Raw genomic sequence first — 24,892 nt, forward strand, 5'->3', positions numbered from 1 at the left:
ACAATTACATGAGGAACGTTATGTTTACTAGACTCCCCCCATCACCAAGTACCCCCCACAAACCCCATTACAGTCACTGTCCATCAGCGTAGTAAGATGCTGTAGAATCACTACTTGTCTTTGTGCTGCACAGCCCTCCCTGTGCCCCCCTCCCACATTATACATGCTAATCGTAATGCTCTCTTTCTTTTTTCTCCCCACTTATCCCTCCCTTCCCACCCATCCTCCCCAGTTCCTTTCCCTTTGGTAACTGTTAGTCCATTCTTGGGTTTTGTGATTCTGCTGCTGTTTTGTTTCTTCAGTTTTTTCTTTGTTCCTTTACTCCACATATGAGTGAAATCATTTGGTACTTGTCTTTCTCTGCCTGGCTTATTTCACTGAGCATAATACCCTCTAGCTCCATCCATGTTGTTGCAAATGGTAGGATTCGTTTTCTTCTTACGGCTGAACAATATTCCATTGTGTATATGTACCACATCTTCTTTATCCATTCATCTACTGATGGACACTTACTTTGCTTCCATTTCTTGGCTATTGTAAATAGTGCTTTGATAAACATAGGGGTGCATCAGTCTTTTTCAAACTGGGCTGTTACATTCTTAGGGTAAATTCCTAGAAGTGGAATTCCTGGGTCAAATGGTATTTCTATTTTGAGCTTTTTGAGGAACCTCCATACTGCTTTCCACAATGGTTGAACTAGTTTACATTCCCAGAGAGTACTTTGCTTTTTAAAGAGAACAAAATTACACAGATTTTTTTGCCCGCAAACTCTGAAAGCAGCTTATAATTTTTAGAGGAGTCTAGACTTTGTTGCAGATGATGGTGAGCAATGTTTTCTTAATAGCTGTCCAACGTACTCTGCCTTTCAGGAGAATGTGTTGCTTTGATCAGATGTTCCATTTTCATGGGAGAGGCAGTTTTGAGCTTATTTATAGAAAATTTGATCACTCGTGGGACTAACGAAAGACTACATCAAAGAAATTCCTAAAGATTTTTATTTTCTGAACCAAAACTCTGTGTTGCTATACAGTGTATTCATTTCTGATAAGATTTTCAGTTTTATTCGGACATTTAAAGAGAAAAAATATAGGAAATAAGTAAATATTTTAGAACAACTAAATTTAAAAAAAAATCTAAGACATTGAGACTGAAGAAAGAAAAGAGTGAACTAAAAAGTATCCTGAGTATATGTTAAACTTATTCTGAGGTACTTAGATCATTTTATTTTCAATCTGAATTTTGAATCATATTTACTGTATATATATATATACTGAATATACTGTATAGTCTTTCAATATTAGTACATTTTACTGCTTTATCAATTCTCTAGAACATTCTTCTATTTGTATTTCAGGGTATTAAAAGTATTTTGATAAGGTGTCCTCCAACTTCTGAGGAATTATTTCTAAAAATCTATACTTTAATTTCATGTAACTGGTAGATATGTATAAATTGACTTCACATGAAATGATTAATGTGGGGTGAAGGAAGACATTATTTTGGGGAAATGTGAACAAAATACTTGTCATTACATGATCCGTGTCAAAATATAAAAACATAGAGTGATGAAAAATCTTTTAAAATCTATTATCTTGACTGATTAAGAAACATTTTAAATGAATTTGTTTTTCTAACAAGAAAAAAGAAGTCACATTCTCATATCACGTATCTGGAAAGCTAGTTTAAACCCAGTTTTCTGGAGTAAAATTTTTTCAATTTGGGTTGCCAGTGGACTAATTAGAAAAGATAATTAAAGATAATTGTGGAAAATATTGGACAAATGTAAATATAATTCTGTATCATTCTGTTGGATTGAAACAAGGTGTTTAGATTTTCCCTTTAACTTTTTTTGACTTTTTTCTCCAAAACATTTCATTAATAAAAATTTTATGTAAAAAGCAAAATAGAAAAAAGTGATATATGTCACACTGATAACACCAGCAAAGATGGAAGAAGGAAAGAAAGAGTAACTACCATATTTATATCATTTTGGGGAACACTTCAAAGTACAAAAAGCATTATGCTAATTTTTAAGTACAAAGAAGGCTTATAAAATAGACTTAAAAATTATAAATAAAAATCTGTATATCAAAGATTTTCAAGGCCTTTCTGTGTGCATAGCACCATGTAGGAAGAAAAGCGGAACCGCCAAGTGTTGCAAATAGCGTGTTACAGATTTGGCCCATTTCAGCTTGTAGGACCATCTCCTCTTTCTCAAGGGGAAAACCTCAGTCACGTTGAAGAGAGTCATAGGGTTCACCAAGGAGACCTTATGCTCCTTGTCTGTGCCGTCCTTATCCTCTAGCACCACACTGAAGGAGCAGAGTGGAAATTGCAGTAACAATTTGAGCTGTAGCACTAGTGCTGGAGGCATAGTCTTTGCTCCCATCTTGCTGGACATGCCTACCAGCTCCAGCACTGTGAGGTATCAAAGATCCAGGCCATGCTGTGCTTGTAGCATTCCCAGCTGCAGCCAGAAGAGGTTTCCAGCTATGGGTGTGGACACCGTGAGGACTCTCCTTTTCTGATAAAACTGATCCAGGAGTCACAAAACTGCTATTCTGGCACCCAGATTGACATTCATGGCTTTACATGTGGGCTCTGTGCCAGACCAGGCCAGGTTGGACTGACAGACTTGGTCAGGGATACCCTGTAGTTCATAGCCAATAATGCAGAAGGTCTGTAGCAGTAGGACCCACAGGTGGGTCTGTAATTATGGCTGTTGCTGGGGCACTTTATGTAACCATTCTCTGGAGAGTTGAGTTTCTGCTAGTGTGTCTTACTTGCAAATGCTCCTCTTCTTGGCCCTGTTATGAACTGTGTACTGGATCTTGTAGTCTCCTTGAAAATTCAAGTCTGGGAGGATGCCTTTTAGAATAACATCAGTTAAAATGTCTGATGTGTTTCTTCCCTCAGGAGTCTCCCTGGACACATGGACTGTCAGTTTATTTGGTTGCATCAGTGTGCATCCTTCACACTTGGGCATTTGATTCTAGGAGGTTCCATATGAACACAAGAGACTGGTCGACAGCTCCACCCTATCCGTACACATGACTGCTTCCACTTAAATATATTTCAACAAATAAATATTGAAGATCTATTCCATACTCTATACAAACCTATAATGTGTACCCTGGTGAGCAATAGTAGTCTCACACTGGGGTTAAAATAGGCACCATCTATGCACTTAAGCACCCTACATTTGTGGGCATGGCATGAGTGAGACATCACTTTTCAGTCAGTATTGGCAACTGCAAGCTGCCCACTGGGGATGCTTTCTCTGTTTAGAACAGAGAGCCCTTTTTTTTCTGTTCTAATTGATCTTTTGTCTTAATTGTCTCACTTCAATCTAGAAAGTATAGTTTGGTCACCCTGTTTTTAATTACTCCTCACTTTTTTATTCTTACTGCTGTAGAACAAGTATCTTTTTAATCATCTCTTTTTATTAAGAACCAAATAGGAGAGCTTAATAAATTTAAGATCTCTTTATTATTGCTGTTTATTTTTTTGCCAAGCTTTGTGTTACAAGTTTATCCAATACTATCTTATCAATTCTATGCAATAACCCCATTTTATAGATGAGGATATTCAAACTCAGAGAAGTTAAATAACTTGCCGAGTCTAATTCCAATGCTTGTGTTCCTAACCATTATAATACCTTTGCCTAAATCCACCTTTACCTAAAACATATCTTTGATTATTTTCCTTAATGATGAGTGCTTTAAGTAGAATTATTACATCACCTGAATTCTGTTCTCAGCCTTGATATATCTTTTTTGTGTTCATTCTAATATATTAGTAAGCCCCTGCTTTTTGCAAGGGCTTGTACTAAGAGTGCATTGGAGCAACAAACTAACTTTCAAAAAGAAGCATAGATTGTTACAATCAAATAGGGAAGTTATTTTAATAAAATAATTAACTGTAATAAAATTTTTAAAGTGATAATTACCAAATGAGACATCTGTCTAAGTACTGTAGGAATTTAAAGAAAGAAAATGTTATTTGCAACTGATAGTAGAATGTCTAGGGCCAGAAGGACGAGAGGCGACTTATGAAATTAAAGTTATGCTTTAATACCATTTCCTCTCAGATTTTTTTGAAAATGTTTGGAAGCTTTGAGCTCAAGAAACTCACCATCAGAAGTCAAAATACTGTGTAATCTTAGTTGAAAATACTTCTGAATATTCTTAATTCTTAGTACCAAGTTTCTTTCTTTTTTTATTTTTAAAAAGTAGTTTGCTGTCCATAGTTCTTTTGTATTCTGTTGGCACCTGGAAGCTCTTGATATCTCTGTTTCACTACTTAACTAAGTTCAAATGGACTATGTGTCTTCAGTACTTCTCTTGAGTTTTCCATTTTGTGAATTATTTAGTTAAATAATTATGAACAACTGTTTTTGTACCCACTACTATGCTGGATAAGGACATTTGCCAGGAATTGAGCAAGATTTCCAATAAAACAATTGATGGGCATTACAAAGAACGTACTTGAAAATGGATGTCATGATCTGTATCAATGCTGTGTATTTTTTTGTTTTTGTTTTTCTTATAGAGTTCTTTATCACCTTGGAGCAGGAATAGAAAAACTAATGATAGAAAAATGACATAGTGTTTTAGTCAAACTTTAATTTGAATTCCTGTTAACTACCATTAGATATGTGTCTTTGGTTATTTAATCTGTATGAACCTCAGTTTCCTTATATGTACAGACATAATATCTCTATTGCAGATTATAACACTGAATGAGCTCTTAAGGGAAAATCCCCTAGCTAAAAGTTCTCTAAATATTCATTCCCTTTTCTTTGTTCCCCAATGTGATTCAGAGTCAAAGAATGGAATAATAGTATTAAATTCAAAAGTAAGGGTGACGCTTAAGGGCTAAATTGTAGTTCCAGGCTAAGTAGGAACTCTAGAGTAAAAGAATAATCTTTTTGAGTGGGCAAAAAGCAGGGAATTGAGTGATTAAAAGTTTAGGATAGATACATTGACTTAGGAGTAATGCTAGTAGGAAACATGGCACAAAAGGGGAATGGGTCTCTCATGGAGAAACCTCTATTTATTCAATAGCGAGTGAATGTGGAGTTGTAGAGAGAAATGGGACTGGGAAGCCACACTCTGTGGTTTAATAGGCATACTGGAATCTGTAAAAGCAATAGTTGGACAGACCTTGATTCAGGTGCTGAAAAAAAAAATCCAAAGGATAAAGAAATGAATTGTGATGAGTGGTTAAAAAAAAGAAAAGTAATGATTCAGTGAGGGCATTATAAGACCTGGTAATGAGAAACTAAGTGAGGCTTGTGATTTCATGGTCCCAAGGTGGTATTCCCACCCATTCTGGAATAGGACAGTTGAAGTTGCAATTGAAGACAATTTCTGTTTGCCTGAGAAGTTTGAAAGAAAACTTGAGAAATTAGTTTAGAATAGAGTTTTCAAAAAGAGGAAAATTAGAGGAGAATATGATTGAATGAAGTACATGTAGGTTAAATAGCCCTTTAAAGTTCAGGTCTAGGATAAGTAGAAGGAGATTTGTGTCCTATAGAGGGTCTTTAGACAAAGAAATGAAAGTAGCATTGACATGGGAAGCAGATTGGACCAGTACTGTAAGAGGAAAGCAGGAGACTAGCCTGGAGTCTTGGCATTGCTTGCTACTAGCTTGTGTGATCATAAGCAAATCAATTTCTGTGACTCAGTTACCTTACTTGGAGAATTAAGAAATTGAACTAAACTTCTGGGGTCCTATTAGGTCCCTGTCAGGCCCCTGTTAGGTCAGTTCTAGAGCATTGTCCAGTTCTGCAGTGATGGCCAGATTGTATTTCTGTTCTGTGCAGTACGGTAACCACTTGTTATATATGGCCATTGTGCACTTGAAAGGTGGCTAGTATGACAAGGGAACCTTGTTTTTAACTTGAAAAGATTTTAATTAAATAGCTGCTTGTGCTATTGGCTACAATATTGGCCAGCACAGTTGTAGACATATCACTCTTGGGTTAATTTTTTTTTTCCATGTCATTTTTCTATGCCTTTCCAACATTGCTATCGGAATAGTTACTTTTATCACAATTGATTTCTTAAAAGAACTAGGAAGGAAAAAAATAGTAAGTTGTCTTCTAGTATTATCAACTAAATAGCTTATCCATGAACTGTTGAATGAAACTTTTAAAAATGAGAGCTACATACGACAAAGTTAAGATATTTTTTGACCAATGAGTCGTTTTTCATATTGTACTACATGCAGTGAATCATGTTGCTGTTCTCATAACCTAGAATACTAAAAGTGAATCTGTGTTTATTTCTGTATTTCCTTAGACTATCATAGAACTCTCTGAAGAGCAAGATGGTCTTCACTTTCTATCCCATGCCTCTTTATCTGTACAGTCACCCTGTGGTTCTCCAGGCATGAAGCAAACAGAAAGTCGACAACGTCTGTCAGTGGAACTGGCAGATGCTAAAGCCAAGATAAGAAGGCTTAGGCAGGAATTGTAAGTTGATGATTTTCAAGTTTCATTGAATTTATATGGTCACAGAGTTGACCTAAACAATGTTTGTAGACCTATGGCATATACAGCAATGGTTCCCATTGACTAGCCTGTGTCAGAGTTTTACTAGTATTTGTCAAAATGAGAAAAATAAGCAAACTGGCATAAGGATTTCCTAATGCTTAATCTTACCAGTCTAAAGTATGTCCTTTATTCCAGATTTATGTCCTTCCTATCTTTCTAGTTTTAAAATATCCTTTCATTTATAATATAATGTTCTTCCTTGGCATTTTGGGATCTTCTTAATTTTTTTAATTTTAACATCTCATGAAATCCAAAATACTAGCATCCACCAAATCAGATCAACAAGTCTAGCTCTTAAAATTAATATTATAAAAGACTGAATTATTAGCATAAAGTATTACAAAAAAATTATATTGTGTATGTATTCTCTGCACTGAGTAACAGAAATGCTTGAGTCATGTACTTAGAAATGGTAAATACTCAGATTGGTTAGTTCTGATGAAATTAAATTTATTTAATTTTCAAAGATCATTATAGAAAAGTCAGTATAAATGTCACATAGGCATTCCTTGGTGAAGAAAATGTACAGACATACCTCATTCTATTGCTCTTTAATTGCATACTTGGCTTTACTGTGCTCACAAATAGTGCTTTCTTTACAAATTGAAAATTTGTGGCAATCCTGTGTCAAGTAAGTCTATTGGTGCCATTTTCAAAAAGCATTTGCTCACTTCATGTTTGTCTCACATTTTGGAAATTCTCACAATATTTCAACTTTTTCATTATTGTTAAGTTCGTTACGGTGATCTGTGATTGGTGATCTTTAAGGCTACTGTAACTGTTTTCGGGTATCACAAACACACACCAAAGTTAATCCATAAGTGTTATGCATGTTCTGATTGCTCTAACAACCTGCCATTCCCATCTCTCTCTGTGTTCTCGGGCCTCCCCATTCCCCGAGACACAACAATATTGAAATTAGGCCAGTTAATAACCCTACGATGGGCTCTAAAGTGTTCAAGTGAAAGGAAGAGTTGCACATCTCTCACTTTAAATCAAAAGCTAGAAATGGTTAAGCTTAGCGAGGAAGACATGTCAACAACCGAGGCAGGCTGAAAGCTAGGCCTCTGCACCAGTTAGACAGGTTGTGAATGCAAAGGAAGAGTTCTTGAAGGATATTAAAAGTGCTGCTCTGGTTAACCCATGGATGAAAAGAAAGTGGAACAGCCTTACTGCTGATCTGGAGAAAGGTTTAGTGGTCTGGATAGAAGACCAAACCAGCCACCACATTCCTTAAAGCCAAAGCCTCATCCAGAGCAAGGCCCTAACTATCTTTGATTCTAAGAAAAGTTTGAAGCTAGCAGAGGTTGGTTCTTAAGATTTTAGGAAGGAAGCTGTCTCCAAAACACATCTAAGTGCAGGTGAAGCAGCAAGTGCTGATGCAGAAGCTGCAACAAGTTATCCAGAAGATCTGGCTAAGGCAACTCTTGAAGGTGGCTGCACTGAACAGTGGATTTTCAATGTAAACAAAACAGCCTTGTATCAGAAGAACTTGCCACCTTGGACTTCCATACCTAGAAAGGAGAAGTCAAAGCCTGCCTTCAAAGCTTCAAAGGACAGGCTGGCTCTCTTGTTAGCAGGTAATGCAGCTGGTGACTTGAAGTTGAAGCCAGTGTTCATTGACCATTCTGAAAACCCTAGGGCCCTTAAGAATTATGCCAAGTCTACTCTACCTGTTCTCCATATATGGAACAACAAAGCCTGGATGACAGCATATCTGTTTACAATATGGTTTACTGCATATGTCAGGCCCACTGTTGAGACTGACTGCTCAGAAAAAAGATTCCTTTCAAAACTCTACTGCTCATTGGCAACACACCTGCTCACCCAACAGCTCTGGTGGAGAAGTGCAGCAAGAGTAATGTGTTTGCATGTCTGCTTACACAACAGCCATTCTGCAGCCCATGGATTAAGGAGTAATTCTGACTTGCAAGTCTTATTATTTAAGAAATACATTTCATTAAGGCTATAGCTGCCATGGATTCCTTTGATGGATCTGGCCAAAGTAAGCTGAAAACCTGGTAAGTAGTCACTATTCTAGATGCCATTAAGAACATTTGGGATTCGTGGAGAGAGCTCAAAATTGTCAATATTAACAGACTTTGGAAGAAGTTAATTTCAGCCTTCATGGATGACTTTTAGGTGTTCAAGACTCTGAGGAGGAAGTAACTGTAGATGTAGCAAAAACAGAGAATTAGTAATACAAGTGGAGCCAGGAAATGTGACTGAATGGCTGCAATCTCATGGTAAAACTTGAATGGATGAGGATTTCCTTCTTATGGATGAGCAAAGAAAGTGGTTTCTTGAGATGCTATCAATTCCTACTGAAGATGCTGTGAAGATTGTTGAAATGACAACAAATGGTTTAGACTACTACATAAACTGAGTTGATAAAGCAGCAGCGGAGTTTGAGAGGACTGACTCCAGCTTTGAAAGATGTTCCACGATGGGTGAAATGCTATCAAACAGCATAACATGCTCCAGAGAAACCAGTCACGAAAGGAAGAGTCTATCAGTGTGGCAAACTTCATTGTTGTTTTAAGAAATTGCCACAGCCACCCCAGCCTTCAGCAACCACCACCCTGAGCAGTCAGCAGCCAGAACCATGGAAGCAAGATACTCCACCAGCAAAAAATGATAACTTGCTGAAAACTCAGGTGATGGTTAGCATTTTTTAGCAATAAGTATTTTAAAGTTAACATATGTATATATTTTTAGACATATGCTATTGCACACTATTGACTACAGTATAGTGTAAACCTGACTTTTATGTGCATTGGGAAAGCAAGAAATTCATTTGACTTGCTTTCTTGTAATATCCACTTCATTGTGTTATTTGCTTCATTGGGGAGGTCTGGAACCAAACCTGCAGTATCTCTGAGCTATGCCTGTAAAGACATGACCAATCTCTAGTGGAGATTTTTTATTTTGCACTTCAAAAAGAACAGAGGATTTTTGTGTTTGGAGTTTTTTTCTATTTACCTTTTTTCTTGATTTGTCCTCCTAGATTTGGTCTTCAGAGTGTAGATTTAAATTTAAAGATACAATATAGCAATTAAGTTTATTTACTGATTATTTAAAACATTTGGTTTAAAAATCTGACTGAATATGCAAGGTATAAAAAATACACAGTCTATAGGAAAACTTGAAAACAAAAAAATACAGCTTTCATTGTGGATGTCTGCATTATTATGTCTCTGTTGAAGTGAATACGCCCAGGATATTCTATAAACAGCTGCACCAGGGAAATTGGAGAAGAGATTGCTGTTATTAGTTTGACTGACAGTTAATGGATAGCCTAAACAGTGAACACTAGTTGGTTCCATATAATTTAGGATAATCTTCTTCAGTATTTAAAGTATGCAATTAGAATTGCAGTGATGGCTGCGAATTCATTTAACATTTTTCACTATATTAAAATTTGATTTTTAAATAAAACTTACTTGGCCATGGAGTATTTTAAAATTCCAAGCAACTTAGAGTGATTGATAAAATTGAGTGTCTCATATGCTGGTGGAAAAATGTAAATGACAATTTTAAATGAGTAAATAAATGTGCCAGATATAACAGGTATTCCCAGTAACTAACATTTTGTCAAGTGCCATCTTTGTTATTCTTTGAAAATGCATTCCTGCATGGATTTCTTCTATTAACATTAGTTTTACATGTTTTTGTTGGGACAGATCTTTACTAAAGTGATAAGGTGTGGGAATCATGGTAGGTAAAAATAGTTCAGTTGCCTTATACCTAATGGAAATAAATAATTGTAATGAGAACATGCAATGAATAGCATAATTACTTATGGGTAGTACATTGTAATATAATTGCTTTTGATTTATTAATATACAGAGTAAAAGAATAATTTGTGAATTGGATGGAAGAATACACAATTCCTTATAAATTTCACTATTTGCATTAGTTAACATCAAAAAGTTCATTTTTTTCTTCTCTTTTTTATTGAAATATAGTTGACTACAGTATTATATTGTTTTCAAGTATACAACACAGTGATTCAACAGTTACTCACATTGTTAAATCCTCACCCCAACTAATGCAGTTACTATCTGTCAACATAGAAAGATTTTACAGAATCATTTCATCCCTGCAACCAACTTACATTATGATTTAGATTTTGTGCCTCATTATCTCTTTTACCTACCCATCCTAACCCCTCCCCCATGGTAACCACCAGTCACTTCTCAGTTATCAAAGACTTTCTTTAATGATTTTCTCTGCTTCCTTGTATCTCATGTATTCAGAGTTTTTCTTTCACACAAATTATGTATTTTTTAAAAATAGATTTATTGAGATATAATTCACAAATCAGAAAATTCATGTTTCTAATGTATACAATTTAGTGATTTTTATATAATTCATAGAGCTGGGCAACCATCACAAACCATCTAATATTAAGTAATATTTAACACCACACAAAGAAACTGCATACTCATTAGCAGCCATTCCCTGTCCCTTTTTGCCCAAGGCTCTTGGGAACCATTAATCTACTTTCTATTCCATGGGTTTGCCTATTCTGGACATTTCATATAAATGAAATTATATATTACGTGGCCTTTTGTTACTGGCTTCTTTCACTTAGCATAATGTTGTTAAGATTTGTCCTCATTCCAGCATGTTTCAGTACTTCATTCCTTTTTATGGCTGAATAATATTCTGTTACATGGATATATCACATTTTAGTTATCCATTTATGAGTTGTATGTTTGAATTGTTTCTCTCTTTTGGCTTTATAAAGCATTGTTACTATGATCATTCATGTCCAAGTCTGTATGTGGGCATTTGTTTTCAGTTATCTTGGTGGTTGTATACCAAGAAGGAGAAATGCTGAGTTATATGGTAGCTCTATGTTTAGCCTTTTGAGAAACTGTCAGACTGTCTGCACTATTTTACATTTGCACCAGCAATGTCTGAAGGCCTCAGTTTTTCCATATCTTCACCAATACTTATTATTATATACCTTTTTGGTAACAGCCATGCTAGTAAGTGTGAAGTGATACCTCATTGTGGTTTTGAGTTGCATTTCCCTGATGACTAATGATGTGGAGCATCTTTTCCTGTGCTTATTGGTCATATGTGCGTCATCTTTGGAGAAATGTTTATTCAGTTCCTTTGCCCATTTTTAAATTGAATTTTGAGATAAACTTTTAATCAGTGAAGTTACATGAAACTGGAGTTATATAAGAAGTCCATATAGCCTGCAGTCGAGACCTAAAGGACTTTTGGTCATTTCTGTCTTGGTAGTGAAAAGGGAGGGTGTAAAGAAGATTTATTAGAGATAGTCACATTTCAGCTTTATTAGGCATTAACTACATTGAAAAGGCATTATTTGGATGTTCTGAGCAGAAGGTGAAATAGAAGAAGTTCAATATGATTTAAGGAGGGAAAATGGCAAGAAGTGAAGTTGAAAATGATGGAGTGAATACCAATGGAATATTATTCAGTCATAAAAAGAAAAGAAATCCTACTATTCACAACAACATGGATGGACTCGAGGGTATTATGCTTAGTGAAAGAAGCCAGGAGGAGAAAGACAAGTACCAAATGATTTCACTCATTTGTGGAGCATAACAATAAAGCAAAACTGAAGGAACAAAACAGTAGCAGACTCACAGACTCCAAGAAGGGACTAGCGGTTACCAAAGGGAAGGGGTTGGGGTGGAGAGGGTGGGAGAGGGGATGAAGGGACATTATGATTAACACACATAATGTAGTGGGGGGCACGGGGAAGGCAGTATAGCACAGAGAAGACAAGTAATGACTCTGTAGCATCTTACTATGCTGATAGACAGTGACTGCAATGGGGTCAGGGCAGGGGAACTTGATAATATGGGTGAATGTTGAAATCACAGTGTTGTTCATGTGAAACCTTCATAATATTGTGTATCAATGATACGTTAATTAAAAAAAGAGAGGGAGGGAGGGAAGGAACGGAAGGAAATGATGGAGGGAATACATGGAGGGTCATATATGTAGTACTCAGAAGTTCAGACTTTAAATAGCAGGGACCAATTGAAGATTTTTTGTGTAGGAGTGTAATATGATCAGATTTGTGTTTTACTAAAGGCATACTAGTCTTAATAACTGACTCTTAGTGAATGTTTAGACTAAAAAAATTAATTCTGTTGACAATGTGAAGGTCGACTGAAGGGCAGTCCAGGCATATAGTGTGGGTCTGATGCAAAGTTGTAACAGTGAAGTTGTAGAGGAGGTAAGAGAGAAGGCAGGGTCTTAGGTATAATTCCTGGTTTCTTCCAATTGATTTCTATTGGGATGGTGATGCCATTTACTCAAATAGGGAACTTAAGAGGGAAGAAGAATATTAAGGTAAAAGACAAATTTAGTTTTTGACATATTCAGTTTGAGGTACCTTTGATATATCTCCATGGAGATGATCCCTGGATGATTAGTTCAAATTCAGAATAGAGATTTGGAATTATTAGGATATACCTGATGCAGAATAATAGCAGCATTGTGCATAGGAGTTGAACTTTGGGAGTAGTATGACTGCCCAAGAAGAACATGAAGAATGAGAAGAATGTGATCTGAAGAACACAATATAAAGGTGTTTAAGTGGTTAAGGGCAGACTTCACCATTTATTAGCCACATTACTGTGTTTCCTCATACATATTATTCAACCATATTATAGATGTATTCATACATATGCATTACTCTGCCTCTTCATAAAAATGAAACTTCTAATATGTACCCTGGAGAGAGACTCCCTGTAGCCTATGATCAAGTGCATGAGCTTGAGAGGCATTCTGCCTGAGTGGGATTCCTGGCCTACCACTTAACTGAGTGACTATGGCCAAGTCACTTAATCTCTCTAAGATCAGTTTCCTAGCCTATTAAGTAGGAATAATAATTGTGCCTATTGTAAGGTTGTTGTGTGAGGTAAATTGTAAAGTGAACAGTGTCTAGTACATTAGTGCTCAATAAATGTAAGCTGCTATCACTGCTACTGTTTCTTTAGAGGGCGCTTGTGAGGATTAAGTGCTTGGCAAAGTGAAAAGTGCTTAACAAAAGTGCTTGGTACAGATAATTCGAGTTTGATAATTTTGGCCAAAAGATGGGCACAAAACATGAAATCAGTGAAAGAGCTAGAGTTAATGTGTTGAGGAGTAGAAACACCTGAGTGTGGAGTCAGGAAGTCAAAGGAGAGTGTTTTAAGAAAAAGAATGGAGTTGATTATATTAAATTCTGCTAAAAGATCCAAAAATAATCCATTGGATTTGGCAGTAAGGAAGTGATCAGCTCTTGAAAAACAGTGTCAGTAGGGAAGTGTGGATGAAAGCCTCGTTGCTATAGATACTCAAATGAGTACAGGAAGAAATGATTATTGAGGCTGGAAATCCTGAATAAACTCTTGGAAAAATTATTTAAATCAATATTTCACATAAACCAAATTGAATTTCAGATGGATTAAAGAGCTAAATGTAAAAAAATTAAATAATGATGAAAGAACCAAAAAGAAATACAGAAGTATATATATATATCTGTCCTCTAGGTAGGGGATATCTTTGCACAAAGCAAAAGAAGTGGTTGCTCTTTTTTTTTTTTTTTTGATATATAGTCTTATATTAGCTTCAGGTATACACCACAGTGGTTCAACAGTTACCTATATTATTAAATCCTCACACACACTAGTACAGCTATTATCTGTCAACATAAGAAGATGTTACAGAATCATTGGCTATATTCTCCATGTTGTATTAATATCCCCAGAACCAACCTACATTATGATTGAGAATTTTGTGCTGCTTTATCCCCCTTACACTCCCCACCCACCCACTACAATGCCACCCCCATAGTAAACACCAGTCCCTTCTTAGTGTCTGTGACACTACTGCTGTTTTGTTCATTCTGTTTTTGCTTTGTATTTATATTCCACAAATAAGTAAAATTGTATGGTATTTGTCTTTCTCCATCCAGTTTATTTCACTGAGCATAATACTCTATAGCTCCATCCATGTTGTTGCAAATGGGAAGATTACTTTTCTTTTTATGGCTGAATAATATTCCATTGTGTATATGTACCACATATTCTTTATCCATTCATCTATTGATGAATACTTAGGTTGCTTCCATATCTTGGCCATTGTAAATAATGCAGCAATAAATGGGTGCATATATCTTTTTGGATCAAGGATTTTGTTGATTCAAAATTCCTAGGATAAATTCCTAGAACTGGAATTACTTTGTCAGTAGGTGTTTCTATTTCTAATTTTTTGAAGAAACTCCATACTGCTTTGCACAGTGGCTGCACCAAATGACATTCCCATCAACAGTGTAGGAGGGGTCCCATTTCTTCACATCCTCACCAACACTTATTTCTTCCCTTTCGAATAGTGGCCTTTCTGCCGGTATGAGGTGATACCTCATTGTGGTTTTGATTTACATTTCCCTGATGATTAGTGATGTAAAACATCTTTTCATGTGCCTTTTTTGCCATCTGTATTTCTTTGGAGAAATGTCTGTTTTGGTCCTCCGCCCATTTTGTAATCAGGTTATTTGTTTTTTTGGTGTTTAGGTATATGAGCTCTTTAGGTATTTTGGATGTTAACCCCTTATTAGATAAATCATTTACAGATATATTCTCCCATACTGTAGGTTGCTTTTTTGTTCTGCCGATTGTGTCCTTCGCTGTACAGAAGCTTTTTCGTTTGATGTAGTCCCACTTGTTCGTTTTCAATTTTGTTTCCCTTGCCTGAAGGGATGTGTCCAGGAAAAAATTGCTTATATTTATGTTCAAGAGATTTTTTGCCTATGTTTTCTTCAAAGAGTTTCATGGTTTCATACCTTATATTCAGGTCTTTGATCCATTTTGAATTTACTTTTGTGTATGGAGTTTGGCAGTAATCCAGTTTCATTCTCTTGTATGTGGCTGTCTTTTCCCCATTGTGTATTCATGGCTCCTTTATGATATATTAATTGACCATATATGTGTGGGTTTATATCTGGGCTCTCTATTCTGTTCCATTGATCTATGGGTCTGTTCTTGTGCCAGGACCAAATTGTCTTGATTACTGTGGCTTTGTAGTAGAGCTTGAAGTCAGGGAGCATAATCTCCCCAGCTTTGTTCTTGTTTCTCAGGATTACTTTGGCTCTTCAGGGTCTTTTGTGGTTCCTTATGTATTTTAGAAGTAGCTGTTCTAGTTCACTGTAAAATGCTGTTGGTGTTTTGATAGGAATTGCATTGAATCTGTAGATTGCTTTGGGCAAGATGGTCATTTTGACTACATTCTTCCTATCTATGAGCATGGGATAGATTTCCACTTATTTGTGTCTTTAATTTCTCTCATGAGTGTTTTAGAGTATAGGTCTTTCACTTCCTTGGTAAGGTTTATTCCTAGGTATTTTATTCTTTTCAATGCAATTATAAATGAAATTGCTTTCCTGATTTCTCTTTTTGCTAGTTCATTGTTAGTGTATAGGAGTGTAACAGATCTCTGTCTGTTAATTTTATATCCTGCAACTTTGCTGAATCCAGTTATTAGTTCTAGTAGTTTTTTCATGGTTCTTTAGGGTTTTCTATTTATAATATGTCATCTGCAAATAGTGACTTTAACTTTGAAATATTTATCAATATGATTTATCATCTCCGTTTCATTTAGCCCTCTTTCTGGTGTCTTAATCTGTTGCTTTGTTTGGAATATATTTCTCTGCCTCCTCATTTTGTCAGGGTTTCTGTGTTTTTTCTTTTGTATTAGATGGATCTGCTATGCTTCCTGATGTAGAGAGTAAAGGCTTTATAAAGAAGGTGTCTTGTGGTGCCCAGAAGCTCAGGACTCTTTCCTCTCAAGTGCCTGCTTGTCCTTTCCTGTGGAGCCCCAGCTGCTGTTGGTGGGCAATGGGTGGGGTCACCTTTCTGTATGTCTTCTGGCCATGGTTTGTCTCAGTCTGCTGAGGCCCAGCAGTTTTCCTCAGCCAGGCCTATGTGATCAGATCAGTGGTTTCTGCTGGGACTGTTGTGGGCAGGATTGCCCTCCACCTGCCCTGCAGCAATGGTGTGGCTGCTGCCTTAACAGGGTGTGTCGAGTGGTTTCAGGGGTAGCTGTACTATGACAGGGTGCAGGCGGTGTCAAGTCACCTGGTTGTGGAGTGCAGAGGTGTTCAGCAGTGGCTTAGCTGTGTGATTGGAGGGCATGGGCATGCAGCAGCTGTGGTGGGGTGCTGCAGTGCTGGGAGGGGTGTAGGTGTGCTGAGGCAATTAGTCCCATGGTGGGTGTGTGGGGTCGCAGAGGTGGCACAATGTGTGCAGTGTGGGGTTGCACAGGTGTACAGTGGGAGCGAGTTGTGCAGTGGAAGCCTGTATCAGCAGTGGAGGCAGCTGGTCATGCTGCCATGGCACACAGCTGCTAGAGCAGTGAATCCTGTGGGTGCCCTCTAGCAACAGTGAGGCACCATTACCCAGCTTGGCCACCCTTGGGGAGGAAGATACTCTCATATTTGGCTCCTGCAGGTACCTCCCCAGTTGGCTGAAACAGGGCTATGAAAGCTGGGAGTGTCTCCCTCTGCCTGCCAGGCAGCAAGGTCCAATGCTGCTGGGCTGAGTGGGCTGTCACATTGGTGGTGTACAGGAAGGCACTTCAGAGTGAGGCAAGCAAGGAGAATGGAGTATCTAGGGCTCCCATGTGTGCCCAACCTGTTGGGCCAAGGGAGTGTTGGAGAGGTGTTGTCCACCTGCCCTTCCTCCTGCAGAGATACTTCCATCCAGCCCTTGCTCCTCTGGCTCCCCTCCCACTACTGGCAGGTTTTTCAAACTGCTGCCTCTGCTTTTGGGCCTCAGCAGGACAAATGGAGCATGTCTGTCCTCCAAAGGTGGCTGGTGTCTCATCTCTCAGAGTATTCCAGCTATCCCTGGTGTCTACTCCCTCTAATCAGCTGAACACAGTGCAGTGTGGTCTGGTGTTCCCAGAGCAGATCTCCAGGGCCAGGTGTGCAGAGTTCCTAGGTACCTGTCCCCTCCCTGCTCTGTTCCTCTTCCTCCTGCCTGTGGGCTGGGATGGGTGAAGGGCTTGGGTCCCACTCCATTGGTGCTCTGCCACTTTACCCTTTTCTGTGTGGTGTTCTCTTCTCCCCCAGGTGTAGATGGTCTGTTGTGCAGTCTTCAGTTCATTTTGGGGTTTAATTGGATTTGCTGTAGTTACTTCCTGTGTGTGTGTGTGTGTGTGTGTGTGTGTGTGTGTGTGTGTAGATATCTGTCTTGCCTTCCTGCTCCTCCATATTGAGCCTCCCCTCCTTGTTGCTCTATTTTTATAAAAAATATTAAATATATAGACATCAGAAAGAAATGAGTAAAATTAAAACATTTGAATATTAATCATAAAGTCAAAACATAGAACTTTCTTATGAGCTAGATTCTGTGCCTAGGTGTATTCCCTCAGAATTGAAAACAGGGACTCAGAACAGGTATTTGTTATGCCTATGTTCGTTGCCGCATTCCTCCCAATAGCCAAAAGGTGGAAACAAACCAAGTGTCCATGTACAGATGGATTCATAAACAAAATGTGCTATAAGCATATGATAGAATATTATTCAGACAAAAAGGATGAAATTCTCTTATCTGCTACAACATGAATGAGCTCTGAAAACAATTTGCTAAGTCAGATAAGACAGATACAAAGGACAAATATTGTATGATTCCACTTAAATGAATTATCTTTAATAGGCAAATTTAGAGAAACAAAAAGTACTTTAGAGGTAAGGGGTTAGAGGAATGGGAGAGTTATTGCTTAATGGTTTCAAAATTGGGGTGATGATGAAGTTTTGGGAATAAGTAGTGGTGATAATTTAACAACATTGTAAATATAATTGATACCCCTGAATTATATATTTGAAATGGTTAAAATTACAATTTTATGTTAATATATATATATATATAATATATATAGCCACAATAAAAAATTGTTCTTAATTTTTAAAAAGCATTCAACAAACTATAAATATTTGTAAGAAATTATCTTATAAATCACAAAAGGTAATAGCTTTTTTTCAGTTAAAAGACTTAAAATAATATTTATTTATCAGAAGAAATTTTAGTGGCATAAAAGAAAACACAGTGATTCTTTCCTTGTATTCAAATAAATGCAATTTAGAACAATATCAGCACTTTTCGGTTGTTAAATTTTTTCACATATAGGCATTTTTATCCTCTGCTGCGTGTATTATAAATTGGTAATGACCTTTCTGAAGATCATTTTGACAGTATATATCAAAAACTTTCAAACCTGTAATGTGTTTTTAGAAATCTGGAATATGTAGGTTTTATGTATAATTTTATTTACCAGACCATTATTCATTACAGTGAAAAATGGAATCCACTTAAATAAATTACAGTTTCTCTATTAAAGGGAATGTTTCTCCATTAAAAATTATTGTTTTAAAAAAATGTATTGGTATGAGGGAATGTCAACAGACTGTTTTTTTACAGTGAACATTTACCCTTTATAAAAATTGAAATACAGTTCATATACACGAACATTTTATTAAAGAACAGATGGTGGAAAGCTTCTCCCAGGTCACCCAACCCCTGGGAGTTTCAGTTGCTGCTCTGGACCCACACAGACCCGAGTGCCTCCCCTATCACAGCACCAGTCACATTTGTGTCTACAGACAAATGTAGGTTCAGCAAGGGCAGAGCCTTTGCTTCACCCATGTGACTATCCAACCCCCAGCCCAGGGCCTGTTTCAGAGCAGGAACTTGGGAAATGCTTTCTCAAGGACCCAGATGCCTAATTCCCTTACCTTCCTGCCTCTGCACTGTTGTCCCTAGATTGACTTTTCTTTCTATCCCAGCCTATGCCAAGTGTGGTTTTATTGTGCAAGTCCTAGCACAAATGCCAGCTTCCCCAGGATGTCCTTCCTGAGCAAACTGGCACTGTGACTTGTCACCCTATAAAGCTTGAAGCTCTCACTGCTTCTACCACCAACTTGCCACTTTCACATAAGCTCTCCAGCTTGGTACCTTTAGGTTTTTTGGTTGTTTTGTTGGATACTTTTTTTCTTTTTATGTTACATTCCCAATGAAGTTTTGTTTTCTAGTGAGGCTGATGATATTTGCCAACGTTTTTCATTAGGGAAAGCAAGTTCCTTTAGACAGGTATGCGTAGCATGTGGAACATGCTATGTACATGTAAAATCATTCTATTTGTTTCCTGTCTACTTCAGAAATGGATTTTAAAATGAAATAAGGTCATAAATTTAGTTAATGGTATTGGACCAATGCCAAATTCCTGCTTTTGATACTACACTGCCAATATATAAAATGTCACCATTGAGGAAAGCTGTATGAAGGGTACATGAGAACAGGTATTATTTTTGCAATTTCCCTTAAGTCTATAACTATTTCAAAATAAAAGTTTTTATGAAAACAACTTGAGGCTGATTAAAAATATAAAACCACATTAAATATTAAAATAATATGTAGATTAGATGGGACATACAGACTTGGCTGTGCAAGCTTATTTATTAAGTTTTATAATGTTAAAAGATTGGTAAGAGGCGGAGCCAACATGGCGACGTGAGTAGGACAGTGGGAATCTCCTCCCAAAAACATATATATTTTTGACAATACAACAAATACAACTAATCCTAAAAGAGAGACCAGAAGACACAGGACAACAGCCAGACTACATCCACACATGCAAGAGCCCAGCGCCTGGTGAAAGGGGTAAGATACAAGCCCCAGCCCGGTGGGATCTGAGCGCCCCTCACCCCAGCTCCCAGTGGGAGGAGAGGAGTCGGAGCAGGGAGGCAGAGGGAGCCCAGGACTGCTAAACACCCAGCCCTAGCCATCCGCACCAGAGTGCGGACACAGTGCATGCATGGAGGGCTGGAAACTAGGGAAACAGGGCAGCAAGACCTCTGAGCGGGTTCCGAAGCTGATGCCCCTGTGACAAAGAAAAGCGAGTGCTGTTTGAAAGTCTTAAAGGGACAGGGATGCAACAGGTGGACGGAAACAACCCAGGTCACAGTCCAGCAGCTGGAAATTACAGGGAAAACTGGGCGCACTAACCCCCTGGACAACAGCTCTGAGACCCCTCACGGAAGTAAACAGCCAAATAGCCCCCCGTCCATTACCCCTCCAGGGTGCGGCGAAAGCAGAGAAGCAGCCTAAGGCTGGTCACACCCTCAGCAAGGGAGCTTCCTCCATACTGGCTGGACAAGACACAAAGACACAGTCTACACGCAATTACCCACACAAGCCACTAGGGGTCGCAGTTGTCCCAGTAAAGAAAGGCCAGTAGCAAGTGGAAAGTTTGGCCCTCCCAGCTGACAGTCAATAGCACCTATCAACATGAAAAGGCAAAAAAAATATGATACAGACAAGACTAACCCAGATAGCTTCAGCATCTGCTACATCTTCCCCTGAGAAGGAACCTGGGGAGATAGATTTAACCAGTCTTCCTGAAAAAGAATTCAAAACAAAAGTCATAACCATCCTGATGGACTTGCAGAGAAATATGCAAGAACTAAGGAAGGAGAATACAGAAATAAAACAAGCTCTGGAAGGACTTCAAAACAGAATGGACAAGATGCAAGAGACCATTAATGGACTAGAAAACAGAGAACAGGAACGCAGAGAAGCTGATGCAGAGAGAGATAAAAGGATCTCCAGGAATGAAAGAATTCTAAGAGAGCTGAGTGACCAATTGAAACGGAACAGTATCCGCATTATAGGGTTACCAGAGGAAGAAGAGAGAGAAAAAGGGATAGAAAGTGTCTTTGAAGAAATAATTGCTGAAAACTTCCCCAAACTAGAGGAGGAAATGGCCTCTCAGACCACAGAGGTACACAGAACTCCCATGACAAGGGATCCAAGGAGGGCAACACCAAGACACATAATAATTAAAATGGCAAAGATCAAAGACAAGGACAAAGTATTAAAGGCAGCCAGAGAGAAAAAAAAAGGTTACCTACAAAGGAAAACCCATCAGGCTATCAGCAGACTTCTCAACAGAAACCCTACAGGCCAGAAGAGAATGGCATGATATACTTAATGCAATGAAACAGAAGGGCCTCGAACCAAGACTACTGTATCCAGCACGATTATCGTTTAAATATAAAGGAGGGATTAAACAATTCCCAGACAAGCAAAAGTTGAGGGAATTTGCCTGCCACAAACCACCTCTACAGGGCATCTTACAGAGACCGCTCTAGATGGGAGCACTCCTAAAAAGAGCACAGAACAAAACACCCAACGTATGAAGAAGGGAGGAGGAGGAATAAGAAGGGAGAGAAATAATCATCAGACTGTGTTTATAATAGCTCAACAAGTGAGTTAAGTTAGACAGTAAGATAGTAAAGAAGCTAACCCTGAACCTTTGGTAACCACAAACTTAAAGCCTGCAATGGCAATAAGTAGATACCTTTCAATAATCACCCTAAATGTAAATGAACGGAATGCACCAATCAAAAGACACAGAGTAAGAGAATGGATAAAAAAGCAAGATGCATCCATATGCTGCTTACAAGAGACTCACCTCAAACCCAAAGACATGCACAGACTTAAAGTCAAGGGATGGAAAAAGATATTTCATGCAAACAACAGAGAGAAAAAAAGCAGGTGTTGCAATACTGGTATCAGACAAAATAGCCTTCAAAATAAAGAAAGTAACAAAAGATAAAGAAGGACATTACATAATGATAAAGGGCTCAGTCAAACAAGAGGATATAACCATTATAAATATATATGCACCCAATACAGGAGCACCAACATATCTGAAACAAATACTAACAGAACTAAAGGAGGAAATAGAATGCAATGCATTCATTCTGGGAGACTTCAACACACCACTCACTCCAAAGGACAGATCCACCAGACAGAAAATAAGTAAGGACACAGAGGTACTGAACAACACACTAGAACAGATGGACCTAATAGACATCTACAGAACTCTACATCCAAAAGCAACAGGACACACATTCTTCTCAAGTGCACATGGAACATTCTCCAGAATAGACCACATACTAGGCCACAAAAAGAACCTCAGTAAATTCAAAAAGATTGAAATCCTACCAACCAACTTCTCATACCACAAAGGCATAAAACTAGAAATAAACTGTACAAAGAAAGCAAAAAGGCTCACAAACACATGGAGGCTTAACAACACGCTCCTAAATAATCAATGGATCAATGACCAAATCAAAATGGAGGTCCAGCAATATATGGAAACAAATGACAACAACAACACAAAGCCCCAACTACTCTGGGATACAGCAAAAGTAGTCTTAAGAGGAAAGTATATAGCAATCCAGGCACACTTGAAGAAGGAAGAACAATCCCAAATGAATGGTCTAATGTCACAATTATCAAAATTGGAAAAAGAAGAACAAATGAGGCCTAAGGTCAGCAGAAGGAGGGACATAATAAAGATCAGAGAAAAAATAAATAAAATTGAGAAGAATAAAACAATAGCAAAAATCAATGAAACCAAGAGCTGGTTCTTCGAGAAAATAAACAAAATAGATAAGCCTCTAGCCAGACTTATTAAGAGGAAAAGAGAATCAACACATATCAACAGAATCAGAAACGAGAAAGGAAAAATCACGATGGACCCCACAGAAATACAAAGAATTATTAGAGAGTAGTATGAAAACCTATATGCTAACAAGCTGGGAAACCTAGGAGAAATGGACAACTTCCTAGAAAAATACAACCTTCCAAGACTGACCCAGAAAGAAACAGAAAATCTAAACAGACCAATTAACAGCAACGAAATTGAAGCGGTAATCAAAAAACTACCAAAGAACAAAACCCCCGGACCAGATGGATTCACCTTGGAATTTTATCAGACATACAGGGAAGACATAATACCCATTCTCCTTAAAGTTTTCCAAAAAATAGAAGAGGAGGGAATACTCCCAAACTCATTCTATGAAGCCAACATCATCCTAATACCAAAACCAGGCAAAGACCCCACCAGAAAAGAAAACTACAGACCAGTATCCCTGATGAATGTAGATTCAAAAATACTCAACAAAATATTAGCAAACCAAATTCAAAAATACATCAAAAGGATCATACACCATGACCAAGTTGGATTCGTCCCAGGGATGCAAGGATGGTTACAACATTCGAAAATCCATCAACATCATCCACCACATCAACAAAAAGAAAGACAAAAACCACATGATCATCTCCATAGATGCTGAAAAAGCATTCGACAAAATTCAACATCCATTCATGATAAAAACTCTCAGCAAAATGGGAATAGAGGGCAAGTACCTCAACATAATAAAGGCCATTTATGATAAACCCACAGCCAACATCATACTGAACAGCGAGAAGCTGAAAGCTTTTCCTCTGAGATCGGGAACTAGACAGGGCTGCCCACTGGTAACAACCTAAGTGTATGACTATTGGTGATTGTTTTTTGAGAACAGCACCATATAGAAATAGATTGATGGTAATTATGTATTATGCTTTTTTTTGTATGTATTGTTTTGTGGAAATTTTTCCAATATCCTGTTGAGTTAAAAATATCAAATGATAAAAAAAAAAAAAAAGAACAGGTGGTGGAAAAGTAGAGATGATGAGTGGAGACTTTATTTACGAGCGTGGCCTTGAAGGGGAGATAGAAAATGGGAGGTAGAAGTAAAGCAATTTAAAGAGAAAAAAAAATAGTAGAAATTTGAAGATGTTTATAGACTACAGGGAAAAAAACCAATAGAGATATAAAGATTTTAGGAATCTGTGTGGCAGTGTATGATTTCCTTTAGGCCACTGACTATGTTGAAAATAGTTTGGAGAACCTTGTAAATCTCAGACCCAGATAGTATTGCCTTGCATGAGAACTCTTCCAGCTTATTTGTTTTTGACTACGCAGAGAGGAAGACAGGGAGAGAGCGAGAAAGGGGAGTGAGAATGGAGGTTGGCAGGAAGGATGAATAGAGAGCAACTACCTTGTGAACTATGAGGGCATTAATCCCTGAGGTTATTAGCCTTTGGATAACTTTAAGGGGTAGTTTGATTAATGACATCCGATCACAAATTTCCAGTACCGATTTCTTTCTCTTTCTCCCCTTGGTTGAGGTTATGGCTAATGCTGTGTTCAACTAGATATTTGGTAATAATAATAATACGTTTGTATTAATGCAGATGATGATCATGGTTTTCAAAAGCAGTAAACTTATTATATTATAAATATTTTTTGCATTTAAGGGAGGAAAAGACTGAAGAGTTATTGGACTGCAAAGAAGAACTTGAGCAAATGGAAATAGAATTAAAAAGGCTGCAACAAGAGGTTTGTACCTGGAACTTTTATTATGTAGGACTGATAAGTAATTGGGAATTGATTTTTCTCCTCATA

General features: G+C 37.6%; 1 protein-coding gene and 1 pseudogene across 1 annotated transcript in view; one reads left to right on the forward strand and one right to left on the reverse strand.

Annotated features, from left to right (window-relative positions):
• Positions 1-24,892, forward strand: part of CCDC88A (coiled-coil domain containing 88A) — a 141,952-nt gene that overhangs the window by 50,967 nt on the left and 66,093 nt on the right. The window contains exons 8-9 of the mRNA XM_073213021.1: positions 6,306-6,478; positions 24,745-24,826. Of these exons, the coding sequence (XP_073069122.1) occupies positions 6,306-6,478; positions 24,745-24,826 (255 nt within the window). The remainder of the gene's footprint in view (positions 1-6,305; positions 6,479-24,744; positions 24,827-24,892) is intronic.
• LOC118972771 (sushi repeat-containing protein SRPX pseudogene) lies at positions 1,969-3,961 on the reverse strand (annotated as a pseudogene).

This window comes from Manis javanica, chromosome 1 (assembly GCF_040802235.1).
Source record: "Manis javanica isolate MJ-LG chromosome 1, MJ_LKY, whole genome shotgun sequence".
In the NCBI taxonomy this organism is placed as follows: domain Eukaryota; kingdom Metazoa; phylum Chordata; class Mammalia; order Pholidota; family Manidae; genus Manis; species Manis javanica.